At 43.8% G+C, this 17,515-nt stretch overlaps 1 protein-coding gene across 1 annotated transcript in view; it reads right to left on the bottom strand.

The window, feature by feature from the left end:
* Window positions 1-3,041: 3,041 nt before the first annotated feature.
* The window catches only part of erf (Ets2 repressor factor), a 45,650-nt gene continuing 31,176 nt past the window's right edge, over window positions 3,042-17,515 (bottom strand). The window contains exons 3-5 of the mRNA XM_026155570.1: window positions 11,864-11,976; window positions 8,232-9,136; window positions 3,042-8,000 (exon numbers count right to left, since the gene is read on the bottom strand). Coding sequence (XP_026011355.1) covers window positions 7,374-8,000; window positions 8,232-9,136; window positions 11,864-11,976 — 1,645 coding nt within the window. The 3' untranslated portion in view covers window positions 3,042-7,373. The remainder of the gene's footprint in view (window positions 8,001-8,231; window positions 9,137-11,863; window positions 11,977-17,515) is intronic.

Here is a 17,515-nt window from a genome sequence, read left to right as displayed (position 1 = left end):
GTATACTTAAACATAATGATGCTTTATTTGAGTCAAAATGTGAGTCATGGTGGAAAACCTTTGGGTTAAAGCCCAGAAAAGTGGAAACTAAACATTTCACGTCACTTTAATATACCTGGTTTTTAGATCTACTTCATATTTATATTTTGTCTTACAATCAATTAAAAAAAAAAAGCAATAAAACTACATTTTTTTTCTTACTGGATGCTTTTTCATACACCGTTCCTCTTTATCAAATTGGAAACTGTCAAACTAGGGTTGATCATCTTTTAGTAATTTAAGTCTCTTTTTTCAAAAGTCAGGAAGTACTAGTCTTTGACTCTTTAGTGTCAGGTCTGAGTTTTTTAGCCTCAATTACGGTAAATCCAATATTTATGGTTTTATAGGTAAAAAGTTTTTTTAAGGGACTCGAATAATATCATTTTCTAACTTTGCACTGGACAAAGAAATGTTCAGCCTTAGCTTTGGCATTGTATTCAAAAACTGCGCTGTTATCAACATCTTTCTGTTTGAATCTCAAGAACTAAAGCCTGAAAGTGATCTGAAAGTAAGAAAGTGAATTCTGACCTTTTACTTGAACCCACACTGCTGCTGCAGAGCAAAGTGCACCCAAAATTTGTGAGGTGGCACAAACGTTACTGATTCAAATCATGAGAAGGCACAGCAGAAAGATAAGCCCACACCGGGCTATGAGAGAGATTTGCCAGTCGGGTGAGTAATTAGAACTTCCATGTCGGCAGGAGTGAAAACATGAGGTGGGCGGATCACCGAGGTGTCATTTGGGACACGATTAGCATCATAATTATTAAAACTCTCAGGGCAGTCATGACTAATGCTGGCCATGTGCACTGCTGCTGCACTCATACTGAAATTTAATGGAAAAAAACATAAATGAAAAGCAATAAACAGGATGTTTGACTCATTCCTGTCATTGCACTAACGCCCTGGTTTCACCAGAATCCTAATTTAACATCTTGTCTTTGTTTTAAAGACCTTTCTGCACCTGAACTCACAAAAACACTGGTTTTAATCAGTGTTGCAGGCCTACAGCGAACAGAAGCGGGAATGTTTATCCATGGATGGCTTTCTTTCATAAAATGTGCAGAGACTTAGACGAGTACAAAGCACTTAACTTGCTGTTGACATCGGTTGAGTCACGAAGCATTCAGAGGCTGCAGGTTGCTGAAAACAAAACGATCTGACTCAGTAATAGTTTGGCACACGTCAGCGAGTGAGTAAAAGCTGGCAAGCAGCTTCAAATTCTCCTCTTTTAACAGCCAATCAGGATGTCGCTAATGATTATATTCGTTATCTGTTCATTAATTATCTAGAAAATGTTAAAAGACCTGACTGTGAAGACGAATCAGACATTTTCTGTTATTCCAGCCGCTACATGTTCAAGTTTAACATCTGTTCAGAACAGCAGAGAAACATTTGCAGACCAGCTTTGAGCCCAGCAGAAACCTCCAGGGATGAAAAACAAAGCCCACGTGAAGCGCCTGACTGCAGTTCCTTTAATGGCCACCTGAGGCTCGTTACAAAAGTGAGTCAATCCAGGTAAACAGCAGAAGTAAACATGCTTACAGCTGACACAAGGGGAGAACTTGTTCTCTTTGAATAGTTTCTACCTCTGTAACATTTGCGCAGTTAGATTTTTTTAACTAGACCATTAGCAGCGAAATAACTAAGTGAAGCCTCTACTAAATTGGGATGCTGAAGCCTTTCGGACCATTTTAAATGGATTATTAGGGCCGGTGTCCTGCAGGTTTTAGACGTGTTCTTGATCCAACAGAGCTATTTAAAAGGCTAAATTACTTCCTCAGCATGTCTTAAAATTCCTGGTAATGAACTAATCATTTGATTCAGGTGTGTTGACCCAGGGTGAGATCTAAAATCTGCAGGACTCCAGCCCTTGAGTTCCCCACCCCGGGCCTAAATGATTCCGATAACGCTTGGGAGAAAGTGCTGAGTATGACCCAAAGAACACCACCCCCACAGTCAAGCACAGAGGTGGAAGCATTACAGTTTGGCTTTATGTTTTTGTTAAGAGCACAAAACGACTTCACTGCATTTAGGGGCCATGTACTGTAAAATCTTCAACGAGAACCTCCTTCCCTCAGTACTGAAGATGGGCTGTGTTTGGATCTTCCAGCATGACTGTGACCCAAAGCATACCACCAAGGCAACAAAGGAGTGGCTGAAGAAGCACATTAAGGTCATGGAGTGTCCTAGCCAGTCTCCAGATCTCAATAGCATAGATGATCTTTATAAGGAACTGAATCATAGACATGTGCCCCTGAGAGGTGTTATAAGTTCTGTATCTGCACAATGTAAACTTTATCATCAGATAGTGAGCACGAGGCTTACCATCTAATGATGAAATTGTGGATGACTGGGTGCTAGCCATCTTCGTAGCGACTGTACGCTACAAAGCACAACACCAGACGAATTTATGTGCCACTGCAGCATGTCGGTTTTCTCAACCCTCCCTGAGCCTGGCTGTGCTGAAGGTTCCTTCCTGTTAAAAGGGCGTTCTTCCTTCCCACTGTTGCAAAGTGCTTGCGCAGTTTTTTGTTTTTTTTAACAATATAGTATAAAATGCCTTAGAATCACTGCTTTATCCCAACCTTAAAAAAAGGGGGCGGCAATCATAAAAATTTACACTCTACTACAGTAGCTTTGCATGATTCACAGTTTAAAATGATGCTTATTTGGACAACAGTGCAGCACCTCTGACAAAAGGAAGCACCGTCGGGCCACCTACTTCCTAAGCCTACTCCATGGATTGCCTGCCCCTTACCAAAATAGGGTTTTGGATATACTTTACATGAGCATCTACCACTCTAAATGTGTATTTTTACTGAAAATATTAGATAATGGTACAACAAACCAGGTATCTGGGTATATTTTACTCATCTACAGTCAAAATATCTACAAAAAATGTCAGTAAATTTAAAATTTTCCTGAATTCTAACTCCAGCTAACATCAAAGTCCGTAAACAAACTCCCCATTGTGTTTTCAAGTGGCAGAAACATGAAATAAAGACAGAAACTGACCTTTTTTTAATGAACCCTGATTATTATTTAATTACAAATGAAGATGAACAGATAGCAGTGAAACAGAAGTACATGTGGATCCTCCATGACATAAAAAAAAAAAAAACAAGTCTCCGTCTGTCCTCTGGAGTGAGCGCTCACCGCTGAGGTGGACATGAGAGGAGAGACAGAGACCCGAGTGAAAACACAGGGGGAAACGTTGCAAATAATAAAATGGTTAAACAGTACAATGCTCTTTTTCTTACAGAGTCCTCCAAAAAAAAAAAAAGGGAAAATATATATACATATCATCATAAAATGAAAATGACTGTGTCTGACCCCCTCGCTGTAGAGCACGTGGGGGGTTAATGTGACCCCGCTCCTGTCCACGGTAACACGGTTATAAAATCAGCGTAATTAAAAGAAAAATAATAAAAAATAAAGACTGCACTGAAGCCGACTAGTTACGGAAAGAGCGCAAACTCACAGAAAACCAGGAATTAATGGAGAAGAGGCTGGGTCGTGGCGAGAGGATACAATGCAATTTAAAAAAAATTATTAATGTTAATAAGATAATAATTACAAGAGTAACAGTAATACGTCTGAAATAATACAGAAGAAAAATGGTAAGAACAGCACTGATGAGGCTGAGGAGTGAAAATGTGAAGCTGGTGGGAAACTGTTATTCTGTTGTCAGGTAAGGCAGCACAGGTGTAACAGTTCGGGTGTTTTTATTTTCCTCTACCAGACTCGTGTTAACTGCTACATCTGTCCTTGAAGTTCCCTCAGAGTTTACGGTGTAGGTTTTTCCCCATCACTGTGACCTCTCTCTCTGACCAATCAAATTTAAGGAGGAGTGGGATTTAAGAGAGCAACACTGCTCGAGAGAAGAGCCCTGAAAATGAGGCCACAGGTGTTTCTGGTGCCAAAGGTGGTGTCATTTCCAAATGACACCAGGATGAGGCTGCTTTAAACAAATCAGGGGTGTCCTGGTGCACTGTGACACCTGTGAGAGCAAATCAAGCTCCAGGCAATCCCGCTAGGCTGTACGCAATGAATGGAGAAAGCCGGAGGTGCTCTGTCTTTAGGTAAATGTATGCATGTGAGCAGATATGCAGACTCTACACTGTCAGGGTCCTTCATCAGAGCTGGTGGGATTTTTGCTCATCAACTTCAAAAGTGTGTCCAAAACACCCCTGTGGACACGTACCACGTGCCTGATGGAGACAGCTGATGATTGGTTTAGGACATGGATTTGAGACTGGAGCTGGTTGGACAAACAGGACTAAAACCTGCACCAAGACTCTCTGCAGACTGGGCTAAAAAGCTGTGTGTGTGTGTGTGTGTGTGTGTGTGTGTGTGTGTGTGTAAACGGCTTAACCATAGAAACCACACACACACAGACAAGAATGAGCGAGTCAGATTATGGGAAGTCCCTCTCTCTCTCTCCACTCTGCCCTGAGGTTTACTGATGCAGTTTCCTCGCTGCGTGTGATTGGCTGCAGTTTCTATGGCAGTGCCAAAAGACTGCGGAGGCGTCTGATGTCAGGTGTGATGTCATGTTTCCCTTTATTGTAGCCACAGTAAAGCCTCGCTAACCATCGTACTGTGTGTGTGTGTAGGCTTCAGATCAGCACAGACACACAAAGCTTCGAATCCTCAGTCAAAGTCCAGTCCTATCACAGCTGTGGCCCTGCTGACCTCATGTGGCGACATGAAGCTGAATACCTGTGCCGTCCAATCAGAAAGCGCCCTGAACACACGAGTCCATTCCCCGCTCCCTGTTTTGCGACCTTCACCTCTTTTAAGCTGATTTTTAAGTTTGAGGCGGGTGGAGAGCGAGCAAACGGGAGGACAACCCCTCCTAAATTTGCCTTTCTTGCGACAGACTCCGTGTTGTGGTGGTTAAACTCCACCCAGCTGCCACTCCACGGGCATTAAAACAAACACACCAGATAACAGAGTCATAATGAGTTAACCCGGGTCAGGTTAAATCAGCAGGTCTCAAACTGTGGAACATGAAGTGGAACTAAAACGAACAAATTTGATGCCTGAAAGTTTGATAAGGGAAAAAACAACAACAAAAAAACGTGTGAGGTGTGAACTTTTAAGTTCGAGAACCACCGGGTTAAAAGTTCACTCCTTTCTCCAAGTCACACCCTCCGTCCCCTGAATACACAATAACTGCTTCCCCCCCGTTTTTTTGAACAATATAAATATAAAACTCTGATACCAGTGGCCTTTTGTCGCTGCAGCTCAACGGTCAAAGAGAAGGCAAGGGTGAGAAGGCAAAGGCTGAATTATACTGGTAATAATATGCCCATTAGAGTATATACACACACATCTTTACCATTAAAAATAGTAGGATTCTCCTGATTTGTATCAAATGACCATATTGAAATATAATATTTGAATTCAATATATATTTGAATAAAATATATATGTGTAGATTTACTTATTCTGTATCTTTTACAAAAGCAGAAGGCATGGTGGTACTCTGTGTGTGAGATAAAACATTAAGCCGGGGGTAGGTCAATAAAACTCGAGAAAAAAAAAAAAAGGCACAATCTACCTGTTGTTCTTTAAAACGGGCACATTTCTGTTTAAAACTCTGAATAAAACGACATAAAAATGAGCTGTTATAGCAACATCTCAGTGAAGGTTTGCCTGAGTTAACCTTGATGCTCGACATTCATTTCATGGTTCCCGTTCTTGTTCGCCCACCCACCCCGCCGTTAGACGAATCGCTGCTTCTCAAATACAAAAACAAAACATCACGTGAACAGATTATATCCAAAACACAGAAAGCCCTCAGATCACTGCAAAAATGCCCTAAAATACTGTCCACGTCCTCAAGAGGCACAAACGTCCTTTGACAGAAGTCCTAAAAACAAATCAGGGGAATGCAGACGAGAGTTTTTAAATCAGACGCCATCAAACCTCCAAAAACCCCTCGGTGATTGTGCGAAGTCACGCAGGGACATAAAAAGCAGAGAAACCCTCTGTATCCTCGAGGTTAGTGCACCAGCTTTGGGTCCACAAACACACACACACACTTGTTTCTGTGGGAGTGTGTGTAATTACAGCCTTGCTAGTGGATGCTTCCTCATTTCCGCAACAACCGAAGAGAAAATTGGAGAGAAATATCCGCCGCTCTCTTCCCAGACCCGGATGCTTTTTGCTGTACAACGTCGAATTCATTTGCAAACAATCTTGTGCGACGGGTCAGGAAAACAGTCCTCTCCTTTTCAGCTTCGTTCATCTCGTCTGTACAGCGAACGAGCCGAGGACGAGGAGGCCCCTCAGTCCCGTGGTGTCCCCGCTGATTGCTGAGCTCTTTCTAATCACCTCAAGTCCGTAAGATCCTTCGGAGCGAGGTCGGCTCTTTTTTAGCTCGCAGCTCTCCGTCCTGTAAGGAACTGCAAGGTGACGGGTGCAGACAGAGAGGCACTTCTATAATCTCCATCAGGGCGGTTAAAAGTCTCTTTTTTCTTCCTTTTTTAAAATCAGGAACTGTCTGTTATGGTGAGTACAAAGGAGAGAGGGGAATTCTACTTTCTTACAACCTGGATCTTTGCACCCTTGTATTTTGTCTCAGAGTTCCAGAAGAAGGACCCATTAATCCCATCAAAGACGTAATCTGGGCACAGATGCGATGTGGGGGGAACCATGGCAGACCTTACTGGCACTGTGAGGGTGTGGAGGGATGGATGAGGCAGTGTGCAAATGGATATTAAAGAGCAGACGCCCTCTCTGCAGAACTCTAATGTTAAAAGAAATAGAAGTGGGCAAAAATCCATGTACAATCTAAGTTTGGTTATCTCTTAGTGTTCGAGTCACAGGAGAGACGGCGTCCACCGCATCTGGTGAGATGCGAGGCGTCTCGCCTTACTGTACATTAGAGGCAACCCAAGCTTTTACATACATCATAATGCCGAGCAGCTACCTGCTGACAGTACTGATCGCCAAAAGACGTGACGATGCGAAAACGGAAACAAAGCCGCCAAATTTTTCTCTCTATTTGAACATGTTGGTGTTTCATATGAAGGAAAATATTTTGTTCTGCAATTTAAGAAGTGTACGAGGAAAAAGAGACCAACGACTCCTCGAATTATTGCACAAAAACACACATTCCTGCATATGATACACACGCATGTTCACATAGAAGCTGAAGAGCTAAATCAAAGCGCATTAAACCTTTAAGCGTTTGTCTCCATTTTAGCATCAAACGAACTCTTGCGTCAAATCAAATCCTGCTACGTTTACTACTGCTGGCGAGGACCGACGAGACTATCCGAGGTCTTGTCTCCAAGTCAGATCCTGTGCACGCGTGGAGCTCAGCAGCCGGAGTTCTCCAGAGACAGCTGCGCTGTGGCCCTCTGCAGCTCCGAGCTCGCTCTGCGCTGGGTGGGAGGCGGCGGCAGCATTAGCCCCAAAATAACCCCCTCTCCTCGTCCTCCTCCGTTCTCCACCTCGCTTCCTCTTCTCTCCGCCTCCTCCTCGCCTTCAGCCCGCACTTTCTTGTCCTCTGCCTCGTCCCTCTCTCCGTCCGCCTCCATCTTCTGGTCTTTGCTCCAGCGGCGCTTGAAGCGAAGTTTCAGCGGGATGCAGCGCGTGCCTCCGGGGCTGATGGGAGCTGCTTGGCTCCCCGGCTCGCTCTTCAGACTGATCAGAGGGAAGGCCAGGCCACCACCCCCACCGATAGGAGGCGTGGCGGGGGTCTTGAAGACCTCATCGTCGGGGTCATCGTCGGGGTTATTGTTCTGAGGAAGAGGAGCAGAGGGGCTGCTGCTGTTTCCGTTAGCCTGGTGATGGTTGTTTAGCTGATGGTGATTGTTGTGGCCAGCTGTCGGTGTGAAGATATCGCCTTCATTGTCCTCATCGTTATGATTCTTTTCATCTTCCTCACTGATGTCGGTCACCTCCACATCTTCTTCTGACTCTATGTCTGAAATGGGCTCCACCTGGAGAGAAAGAATTTCTTAAATATATTTCTGGTGACACATTAAACAGTTTGTTTGAACTAAATGACATAAAGCTGTAATGTGACCCAGCTGAAGAGGATATTTCAGAGATATTTGTAACTTTTGTGGATTTGCCGGGCTGAAATTTCTGGACACAAAGTTGCACCTTCAGTCTTACGAGATGTGATGCAAACTCAGTTTTGGCTCATGCACGTGTGCTTGGATACTCACCTTGATATTAGGCGGCCCTCTGCTCAGCAGAGAATTGGTCATCTGACTGGACCCTGTAAACGAGGAGGACTGGCTGGAAGAGGAGGAGGAAGAAGCGGCCATTGAGCTTCCCGCTTCCCTCTGCTTGCGTCCGAGCGGAGGTGGCTGCAGCTTGAACTTGAATGGCGATGGATGCTGGTGTCCTTCCTCTCCGCCTCCGGGCTGCTGACTGAGGGAATGAGAGAGCGGCATGGGTGGGCCGTGGAGGTGATGTGCAGCGGCCGGTTTCTCGGGGGTGGGGCGGTGGGGCTGTGGGATGACGATATTGGGGTAGTGGAGGAATGCTCGGGGGCTGAGGTGGTAGTTGTAGACGGACTGGGTATGAGCCTGTAGGTAGTGCTTCATGTCCTCCGGGTTGAAGGAGAAGTGGGAGCCCAACATGGGGGACGACATGGAGGGGGACGGGGTGTAAGAGAGGTGAGGGGTGGGGGTCATAGACAGGGCTGGGGAGAGAGTTGGGGCCAGCAGACCTCCAGAGCCGGGTAGGGGTGAGATGGGGAATGGGGACAGAGGCTCTGGGTGGACTCTGGGAGCAGGTCTGGGGAGCCCAGGATTTGGGGCTCCACCGTAGACCCTGAACAGAGACTCATGAGGCATGCGGGGGGGGAGGAGACTCCTGAAAGCTCTCTCAGGACCCCCAACCCTGTCCTCTGCACCCACAGCCTCCTCCAGCTCAGAGTTGGTGGAGGTGCCGTCGCTGCAGTCGCTCACGGAGCCGCGGGCCATGCGGCGGCCCACGCTGCTGAACATTCCCGGGCTGCGCAGCTCCTCTGTGGATGAGAGGACCTCGGATGGTGTGGAGGGGGGAAAACGGAAGTGGGTGCCTCCGGACGGCACGGGCGGAGCACTCTGGGGGACTCCTCGGCCTGTGAGGAAGCAAAAATCAAACAGATGTCACCAAGTTTTACATATACATCCTTTCGTCTGTGAACTGGATTAAAAATAAGAGCGAATGCCAGAATAAGATCTTAGCAGGTGTGCTACAGAAACAGGCCATGTTCGAGCTTTCATGTAAATAATGTGCTTTAAAAAACCTCTGAATTTCACTGGGAGCTGGTGAATGGATGCACAGGAGTAATATGAAAGCACTGTGGACTATCTGAAGACAGTTTTCCCAATCCTCCCTGGGCCTAAGTTACCTCAGTCTAGCTCGCAAAACACTGGCTGAAACATCGAGCTGACTTATTTTAGATTTTTACATTTCTAAAATTTCCACAAACTACCCTCTGAACCTGAAGAGAATGGGAAAAGTCACTAATGACAGGAGGTTTTATTTTAACCAGAGGGTCACAGGCGCACACACACAAAAAAACAGCGGGTTACACACTAAGCCACAAGTTCCCTTCTCCTTCGCTCCCCCTCCTCCTCTCCCTCTCCTCGCCAGGGAGACTGTGGCACGGCAATAAATTCTTGGCATCCGAGCACGTGCCAGAATTAAATATTGGAAAAGTTGCTCTTACTGCCATCACAAACATGGGTTGGGCTCTTCTGTTTTTTTTTCCCCTCCAGAGCTGCTGAGTGAGGTTTCTGAGCACATCTGCCATGTGTGTCAGCGATGACGAGCGCAGAGAGAAAAACTGCATGCGTGCATGTATGTTCGCCGCGTCTGTGCTCACCAATCGATCCAGATTGACGTGGGCGTGCGTGCAACCGTCGCATGAAACCATCATATCACAACATGTCAGTGTGTGGGCCACATCACACGGAGGCTATAATTAAAGTTTCGTGCTGCACTTATGTCACCCAGGATCTAACGCTCCATATGGGCTGTGTTTACACTGGGTGGCCGGGACCAGAACGAGAGTCTGCTTCGAGACCGGGGCGAAGCTGGGACGTGGCACACTCAGGCGTGCGCGCACAAATTTTACACGCTGTACGTTTCACTAGGATGGCATCCAGCTCAGACTAAAAGAAAAAAAAATTAAATTAAATTCAGTGAACGTCATCTGTAACCAAGGCAGGGTGGATTAGTACGTTCGAGTCTTTACCTACAATATTTGTCTTTGGCGAGTAAATTAGTGAGGCCCCCCACCGCACAGACTGGAAACTTTCTCAGACAATAATATTTGAATGTCTGTTATATACACTCTTTTGGGCTTTGTTGGCTTTAAAAGCATTCTTTCTCCGATTTCAAACCAAAGTCAGGGCAATGAAAAGAAAAAGATTTAGATTTGCAGTAGAATATAATCTTCTGTTCATGGCAAACGCGTTGCTGGTATCTTTACTGAGAAATAAGAGAAAAATCGACACCTAAAAACTGTTTTGTATAAAAAAACAACAAAAAACTATGAGAGTCATATTTCGCAGTAGCTGTCAGAAGGTGAGCCAACAAGCCACGTTTATTTAAATCACAGACACTTGAAAACTATTTTTAATAACACTCTTAAACATGCCCCATGTTCAGCTTGAGCCCTTTATCTTTATATGTCACTAAATAAATGGAAATTATCTCTGTTTTCAGTATTCTGAGCACCCAAAATCCTGCTTAAGGGCCCGGAGTATAAATTGAGATAAAATCCAGATAACTACGTGAGCTAACCAAGCTCAGACGAGATGAGCTGAGCATCCATGAGTCTACGAGAAGAGCAGATATTCACCGACATGATACCTGCTGAACCCTCAAGGTTGTCGCCAAATTAACCAACAGGTAAGGATAACATCCTACTACATAAACAAGGTGCAGAGACTGCAACACGAGGTGGTGTCAGTGAAGTGTTAGAAGGGGTGCTGGGGCAGCCTGTGAGCTCGAAAATGTGCCGGATGCAGGAATTGTAGCAGGTCTCAGCACCACATTCGCAAGCTCTACAACACAGTGATGAACTCAGCTAGTCGCTGATTGCTGTAAACCTGTCAGAGCGGAGGCTCGGTGGGAGCAAACACCGCCTCCCCGGGAGCTGCAGTTTCTTTTGCCACGTCAAAAACACGTTAATGCCCAACTGCTCCTGCAAAACTTAAGAATTTCGCCTCCTGCCATCAAGTAAAGTTCATTTATTGGAAATTCCTGCTGCAGCAGCTGAGAAAGCATGTGTACAAGAAAAGAGCACATGTAGGGATGCACAGCTAGGATAATAACATAGTAATAATTAATCTGATCGATTATGGTAATTTAATTATTTAACAGGATTATCAGCTTAAATTATCAAAACATGATGAGAATTTTTAACTTTAAGTAGAAATCCAAAAAAAAAAAAAAAAAAAAAAAAAAAGGAAAAGGAAAAGAAAAAGAAAACAAGGGGAAAAAAGGAGGTGGAGCTGGTGGGGAAAGAGGCCATCAGGTAGGGATTTATTCCCAGACTAGCGTGTGTTTTAAGACTAAAGTTCACCTCGTAAAGTGTCTCCAACCTCCCACAGCCCCCACCTTGACTGAAAATCACTTTTTTGTGGTGCTAATGAAAGACGTTTTGGCTTTCCACCAAAATAAAAAAGTTTTTCAAAGCTCGCTTTACTCAAAACGTAAAATGCTTTTTTTCTTATCAGATGGGAAAAATATAACATCACTTCAGTTAAGCCCGGTAACAGACTCCTTACATGTGGACCTGCTGAGCCAGGAACAACCCTGTGGTTGAATTAAAAGTGATGTGATGTGTACGTACCAGAGCCCATGTCGATGAAGGGGTAATTGACCAGCACTAGCTTGTTGAAGTTGAACTTGTAGGTGAATCTCTTCCCTTTGGTCTTGTGTAGGATCCTCTTGTTGTAGTAGTATCTGAAGAGAGAATGACAAAAAACAATGTTATGTCCCAGCACGCTAACATATCTTAAGTAACATGTAGTAAAACTTTGTGGCCGCTTTTGTTGTAGTCTCGCATTTAAAGGAGTGTGAAAGCACGGATAAGCACAGCGCTGAGCTGCCACAGAACGATAAGACACCAGTGATAACTCACTCGTTAGCCAACATGTTTGCCTGTATATCAGAAACACTAAGTCTGCAGCCCCTTTGTGGATATTAAAACCAAATCAAAGCTCAGCTGTCTTCTATAAGTTGTGCATAGTGGTGTAAAATGAGCGGAAAGATGTTTAGAGTCATTACAAGATTTTCAGCTCTTAAAATAAGGAGAGAAAAAAACTACAGGAACATAAAACACGAACAGCCGCTGCATTCAACCTCAGGGTCACAAACAGGCTTTCAACTTACCAAGACTTTCATGTTCAATGTTGATTTTCATGCTTAATGTTACAGAATTGGTGTTTTTGGCCATGTTAAATCAAACCGACAAACAATAAGCCCAATGTGTGGCTGTTCAGAGCCCTCCCTGCGTCGTAGCTTTACACTGCTCAGTGTACAGCAGACAATTAAACAAGCTGTTCGCAGTTAAATTCCAGCTCTCTCTGGGATTACTTAAGGAAGTGAGACAGCCGTTCAGACTCCGTCTTACCCAGGCGGCTCCATTAGTAAGGCTGTATTAGTCATCGTCAATACACACAGCGATGCAGAGGAGTGAATAGCGAGCTCTGAAAGACAATAAAATGGCTCCCTGTGACTCACCGATAGCCTCGGGAACAAACTACATTCATATTTCTTTACAAAAAACTTGGGCATCAGTGTCTCTCATTCAGCTGTGACCGGTCACTTCAATGTGAGAAATCTAAGAAGCTGTTCATCATTATCGGAGGCATCATGTGCAGATGAGCTCAGTGGTTACATATTAAGAGAGAAATATGGATTTCTGTGAATACAGAGCTAAAAATAAGCCTCTTAGTGTTAATAAATTGTATTGAGCTGCTCTCCGGCGTCGGAGGTGGCTGAATATAAAACGCTACGAGTATTTTGCTTGTGTGCCTGCCTCTAATGCGGCCATTGATCCATATATAACCGTTCACGTAGAAAGATCAATAGTTTATTTGTGGACAAATAACATGCATACATAACCCAAGAGCCAAACACGTGCAGTTGAAACAGCCGGAATACGTTTATATTAACTGTGCAGTGATGTAACTGCAAAGTGAAATATTCTTCCAATCAATGAGTCACGCTGCAAGTGACAGAAAGCCAATAATCATGGATGTAATATTAGTGGTAATAATGAAGCTGCTCCTGTGTGAGCATTAGTCAGAGGAGTCTGGAACAAGTGAGAACAACCGTGAGTGAAACAGGAGCTCACCCAGCCCCTCAGCGACTCAATGAGTGGAGGGCCTCTTCTGACAGCCGACTGCTACGCACGCCCACGCAGATGTAACGCAGACACACACACACAGCACTACAGGCAGATATACAACAGGCACAAAGGCTCAAACATACGACGCAGGCAGAAAACAGGCAAGCCAACAACAAAAACTACCGACATGCACAGCAAACTAGAGGGAAAACAGAAAAAGGTGAAAAACAAGGGACACCACCTTTCAACGCTCAGGTTTTATGTATCAGGACATCTTTAAAAAAATCTAAGATAAATGTGTGACACATCATTTTAGGTTTTCTAAATCCCGTTGGGTTTGTGTAAGGATAAAAATCTATAGAGAAATCATGTGAATTAGGGAGCAGCTGAAAGAAGCTTTTTCTGTCAGTTTACTTTGACGGAGCTGCCAAACGACGGCTCATTTCCACACAGCTTTACTGTCCTTTATGCATCACAGTAACTTAACAATAAAAGGTGTTAAGAAGAAATACTTTAGTTAGTGCTTTGGGTGCACACGCCTCTCAGGGTGCGACTAGGCAATGAATCAGTATTACCTTTCTTCTACTCGTTGGCCATTTAATAAATCAAATTACGTATTAAACCTCTGTAAATTAAACCTTGCGTTAAGAAAAACAAAGATTTTGGTGGACGCCTCAATCTTTTGTGCAAGCCTTCAGCCTCACAACAATAAAGTTTTTTTATTTCCTTCCTCCTTCTGTAAAGTAGCTGATTTGAAATATGAAGTCAAATCACAATCAAATGGCATCTACTGCTATTTGTTTCCACACTTGAGAACTATGTAGAGGTGAAAAATTAACAGGAGCGTGCAGGCAAAACCCAGTGCAAACAAAAAAGGTGGAAAAACTCATAACAAATCAGTATACACACACACACACACACACACACACACACACACACACACACACACACACACACACACACACACACAGCATTGAATGGCAGGATCTGTGTGTGGGTCTTAATAATATCAGGGCTGTGCATGCTGTGAAAGCTGGTGGACATAATGTTCGCTGACATGATAAATGGAAGGCACTTTGAACAAATCGGGGAAAAGGGCAGGCACATATGTGTGAAAGAAACACGCATACACAATCTCAAACAGCACCGAGTCAACATGGGGCAGCCAGACTCACATCGTGGGGCCCCGGTTCTCTCGAGGCCTCGTGGTCTTTGAACTTCCTTCAAACAAACTAGAAAGGACTTTGGACCGTACAGACGCGACTTCTGTGCAGCGAACGCACATGCAGATATGAAGGAGCCCAAAAACACATACGCTCGATAACACGCACCGAATGAAGAAACGTTCATGTGTGTACCGGCGCGTGTTTGCTTCAAAAGGCGGCGAGAAGCATCAATCAAAGATGAAGAGGACTTTCTTCTGACGACGTCAGAATTAATTAACAGCTCGTTGTTAAAAAGGTTTAGAAAACCACAGAAAAGGCATTCACAGCAGAGCCTGGCTCCAGCTGCTCCTTGATGTGAAACACTGAGAGCAGGGAGAAAGTAACTGCTGAGATATCAAACTGACTGTTAATATACTGTTAATTCTCTGTGGCTTAGTTCCTTCGTGGGGATAAGAGCCCTGTAATGCCCACACTCACATTTGGTCTGTTTTTGTGTATTAGCAACAAGTTTAATAAGTTTCAGTTCACAGAGGACATCAAAGGGGCTCCCAGTTTATCACCCAGTGGTTTCAGACTGAACTTAAAGGACAATGCTGCCAAATATTTCCTGATGTGTTGTCACTTCAGATGGTTTTTCCTCTATGCTCAAAATAGGTCTTTGCAGGGGGTAACAGCACACATGGGCACCATTGGCCTGCACAGAGTTAAGGCAATGAGTCTGCTGCTTTACTTAGCAGTTGTTAGTGCGTTCTGTTATTTTAGGCCATTTGGTAAACAGAATGGCTTCATTTACTCATAAAACCTAACTTTAAAAAAAGAATATACAGTTTGGTGACTTGACTTTGGTGCAACCACACTTTCACCAAAAACTGTTAGTACTGATTGTCTTTTAAACATGTTAAGCTTGAAATGCTCCTACAGTGGGGATTAAAATCCGAGCCTTTATGATGTACAATGACTTCTTAGTGATGGATTTGTTGTGTATTTGGCTGCAAGTGGTTGAATCTCTCTTAATTTCCAAGCTCAGTGGTAGCCAACTAGTTAGTCCCAGCCTCTCTCATTATGTCTTCCCTAATGCCTGGCTCAATGGCCTCATCATTGAATCTTTAGAGAGGATCTTGTCTTCGAGTTGGGGTTACAAACTCTTCAGGACAGTGCAATAACAAGAACTATCAGAAGGTGGAAATGTGGACATTTCAGAAGCGTAACATTTTGTCTGCTCCAAGTCTTTTATTTTGAAAACTGACCGGACTCTCTGCCGTTCCTGGGTGTGACTTCCTGTACTGATACGCTCTGCGCAGCTTTATGAAGCTTTTGTTTCGGACACTATTGAGCAACATGCAGACGATTGCTTCTTCTGAAATGCAAGCATTATCCGGCGTAGGTGCAATTAGCTGCGCTGGAGCTCGAAAGAATCGATGCGGTGCTTGTTGTTTGTCTCGCTTAATGCATTCGACAAAAAAGTAGTCAGCAAAAATAAAAATAAAAAAAGATTAGGGGATTGTGGCGGATGTGTGTACGCGCTAGCCACCCTACCCATACAACCTCAAACGGAAGTTAAAATGAGTCAGAAACACCAACTTGTGTTGCACTGGTTATCTTTATTGTTGGGTATACTAACAGCCAACCAATGCTGCAAAATAAATACTTGATTCTAATTTGAAAATCATCATCGTCCCTTTCTGATCAACAAACTGGTGTTGATATCTGAATTCAAGCTTGGAAAGCATCGCTTTAAATATGCAGGCATATGAAGTTATGTTGGAAAAAATAAAGTTGAAGCAACAAACAACACAGATGGGCTGGAGGAGGGCTGACATATAACAAGGTGTTAAGTGTTTGTGTGTGTTTGTAGGAGCGCGCGCGTGTGTGTATGTGTGGTGACGAGGCAGCATAACTAGTCATCACCATAGCAAACTATATCCCACACCAACCTACAACACAGGAGGCGACACCAGTGACTGGATGTGTGCGTGTTCACAAGAACAGACTGGAAGCTAAATAAAAATTTGCAGCATCCCACATGTGCTCTGCAGAGGGTGAAGGTGTATGTTTCTAAATCGGCTGACACCCTGGAGTTTCAGCATGCCGCGCAGATGCACAAATCACGACTACACACCAGTTGTTGTTTTTTTCCCTTTCTTCCACCTCGCAAACTGTTGAAAATCAAACAAAATCTACATCAAAGTTACGAAAAAGGCAGAAAAAAAAAGAAGAAAAAAAAAGAGCTCAAACTAAGTAAGAAATGTAGCTAAATGTCTTTATGATGAATTATTACTGAACAATAAACAGAAATCTGAAAAGAATTATGAAGAAAAAAAGCTTCCCCCCCATAGTTTAGAGTCTGTCTGCTGTCTCTCACTGTAAAATAGAGCACAGTTCATGGTAAACTATGATGAAAGCTATTCTTCAGCTCCAATTTTTCAAATATCATTCGAGTTTGTTTTCAACACCTGCAAGTTCAAATGAACAGAAAACAAAAAAGAGACTCGGTATAATTTAAAAATAAATCATAGTTCAATTCTGTTGTGTGTGAATGGACCGTTATCCTAACCCTGTGGTTTGATGTACTTTACTACCCTCAAAGAGGATCCATTTGAAAAATCAATCCAGCACACTTTACTGAGTTTGTTCACCCGAGGTTCAAAACAACACGATTCAAGCTGCTGTAACTTAACATTTATGAAACTGTCTACCCTCCTGCGTTGTGAATAGATTTTATAAAAACAAAATTTTCCAAAGTCGAAGCACCCATTTTGAGTGAACGATAAGTTATAGGCTAATAAAACAAAGCACAAGTTGTCACATGATTCGGAAGGCATTGTGGGCATTGTAGGGATTCTGGGCTCAGCCAATCAGAGCCAGCGGATTTCGTTACACGGGCATTTTGCCGTAACACGGGCAGAAATATTGCCGTCAAGTGCCTTCGTAACTTGAATTTTTTGTTAAATGGGGCATTCATAAGTCGGGGTTCCACTGTATA

The sequence above is a fragment of the Astatotilapia calliptera genome, chromosome 22 (assembly GCF_900246225.1).
Source record: "Astatotilapia calliptera chromosome 22, fAstCal1.2, whole genome shotgun sequence".
Classification (NCBI taxonomy): domain Eukaryota; kingdom Metazoa; phylum Chordata; class Actinopteri; order Cichliformes; family Cichlidae; genus Astatotilapia; species Astatotilapia calliptera.
Note: the sequence above shows the minus strand (reverse complement) of the source record. Positions and strands in the feature narration are given on the sequence as shown.